The 2,020-nt window shown below is 57.5% G+C and overlaps 1 protein-coding gene across 1 annotated transcript in view; it reads left to right on the forward strand.

The window, feature by feature from the left end:
• Positions 1-352: 352 nt before the first annotated feature.
• The window catches only part of MYBPH (myosin binding protein H), a 10,414-nt gene continuing 8,746 nt past the window's right edge, over positions 353-2,020 (forward strand). The window contains exons 1-2 of the mRNA XM_009634085.1: positions 353-656; positions 897-1,031. Coding sequence (XP_009632380.1) covers positions 353-656; positions 897-1,031 — 439 coding nt within the window. The remainder of the gene's footprint in view (positions 657-896; positions 1,032-2,020) is intronic.

A 2,020-nucleotide genomic window follows, 5' to 3' on the forward strand; every position in this document is an offset into this window, starting at 1 on the left:
GGCGTGCTGCGAATGTGCAGGACCCGGGTGGCTATTCCTGGCGGCCCCCGCCTGCGCAGGCAGATTGGTTTGCAGGGAGGTGACAAGTGCCAGCCGAAGCGTATAAAAATCTCCCAGCCCCTGTTCTGGCTCAGTGACCCGTTTCCCCCCTCCCAGCACAGCTGTCCCAGAGCGGAGACCGTCCGTCCAGAGTGGAGACGCCTGGTCCAGAGCAGGCACCCCGGCTTCGGAGTCAAGATCCCAGATCTGGAGGAGAGACCTTTAGTCTGAAGCAGGGACCCCAAACCAGAGCAAAGATCCCAGAGCAGAGACCCCAAAACATCCTCTTCCCCAGCCCCCTGAATCTGCAGCAATGACCGGCAAAACAGCACCTCCAGCCACAGACCCGGCTCCGGAGGCTCCGAAGAAAGGGCCAGCACCAACCCCAAAGGAAGAACCGGCCCCAGCCCCAAAGGAAGAACCGGCCCCAGTCCCAAAGGAAGAACCAGCCCCAGCCCCAGTCCCAAAGGAAGAACCAGCCCCAGCCCCAGCTGCTGAAGACCCCCCGGCCCCAGAGCAACCCCCTGCCACCGAGCACCCAGCAGCCGAACCTGCTCCTGTCCCCACAGCAGAAGAGGCTCCAGCCCCTGAACCTAAGCCTGAGAAACCAAAGGCAGGTGAGGACGGGACCAGACACTGAAGTGGGGAGGGGAGACGTGCAAGGCTGGGAGGGGACATGCGGGGGTGCCAGTGTGAAGGGATGGAGGGATGAAGTCATCAAGGATATTTTTGCAGTGGGATAGGGCTGGGGGATTAGGAGGATGGGGGGGCTGAAGACCAACACGGAGGTTAGGCGATTGCCCTCCAACAGCCCCAGTACTCAAGAGCCTGTCCTCACCACTGTGGGTTTGTTACAGAGGCGCCCAGCTCCCCCTTGTCCTTGGCTGTGGAAGACGTGAGTGAAAACTCGGTTACGCTGACCTGGAGAGCCCCGGAGCAGATAGGCCGGGCGAGCCTGGATGGATACGTCGTGGAGATCTGCAAAGATGGAAGTAGGCTTGGGCTTTACTGCCTCGTAAGCATGGAGAGCTGGTGTGTTACTGCGGAGGCATGGGATGGAGCTGGGCAGAACCTGGCAATGTGTTTTCCCAGGCTCCATTTCCCTTTCTTTGCCCAAATGGGTTAATTTTAAATGGTTGGGGTGTTTCCATGGAGGAGAGGGGCTCCTCACTGGTTTCAGACAGTACTGATGTTGTTAGCAGGGGAGCTGGACCGGGTTTAATGTCACTGCCATGTCCAGCTAGAGGGTGGAGGAGAGACCAGGACACCCACTGAGGATGGTCTCTGATGAACTCCAGCTCTGCAGAGACCTGGGGCTGGGATGGTGATGCAAGACCTTAGGACAAAGAAGATGCAATTCTCCCATGTTTGCCCAAAATGAAGTGCAGAAGGAATGGGGATAAGGTGGGAGGATGAGGGAGGAAAGGATCCTGGGCAGCACAAGAGGGGCTGGCATGCATCAAGAGGCAAGCCCTGCCCAGTGGAGATGGGGCTCGACATGCCTGGAAGGAGGATGGCTGCGGTGGATGGAGGTGGGCTGGGGGGTGGCAGCAATTATCCGTGGTTCTCCGGTTGCATTGCTGGTTGGTGGAATGGGGTAGGTGGGTAAGAGTTGTGTTTTGGGCACTATCCCGAAACCGTGCTTGGCTTTGGGGCGAGAGTGAATGAGCTGTGTGGCTGGGGGGGTTCTGTGGTTTAACCCCTCAGGCAACTGAACACCACCCGGCCGTTCGCTCACTCCCCTCCCAGTGGGACAGGGGAGAGAATTGGGGAAAAAAAAGTGAAATTCATGGGTTGAGCTAAAGACAGTTTAATAGGACAGAAAAGGAAGGGAAAATAATAACAACAATAATAATGATGATGCTAAAAGAATATGCAAAACAAGTGATGCACAATGCAATTGCTCACCACCCACCGACCAATGCCCAGCCCGTCCCCGAGCAGTGATTGCTGCTCCCCGGCCAACTCCCCCCCGCTTCTA

The sequence above is a fragment of the Egretta garzetta genome, unplaced genomic scaffold (genome assembly GCF_000687185.1).
Source record: "Egretta garzetta isolate BGI_Z169 unplaced genomic scaffold, ASM68718v1 scaffold202, whole genome shotgun sequence".
NCBI lineage: Eukaryota > Metazoa > Chordata > Aves > Pelecaniformes > Ardeidae > Egretta > Egretta garzetta.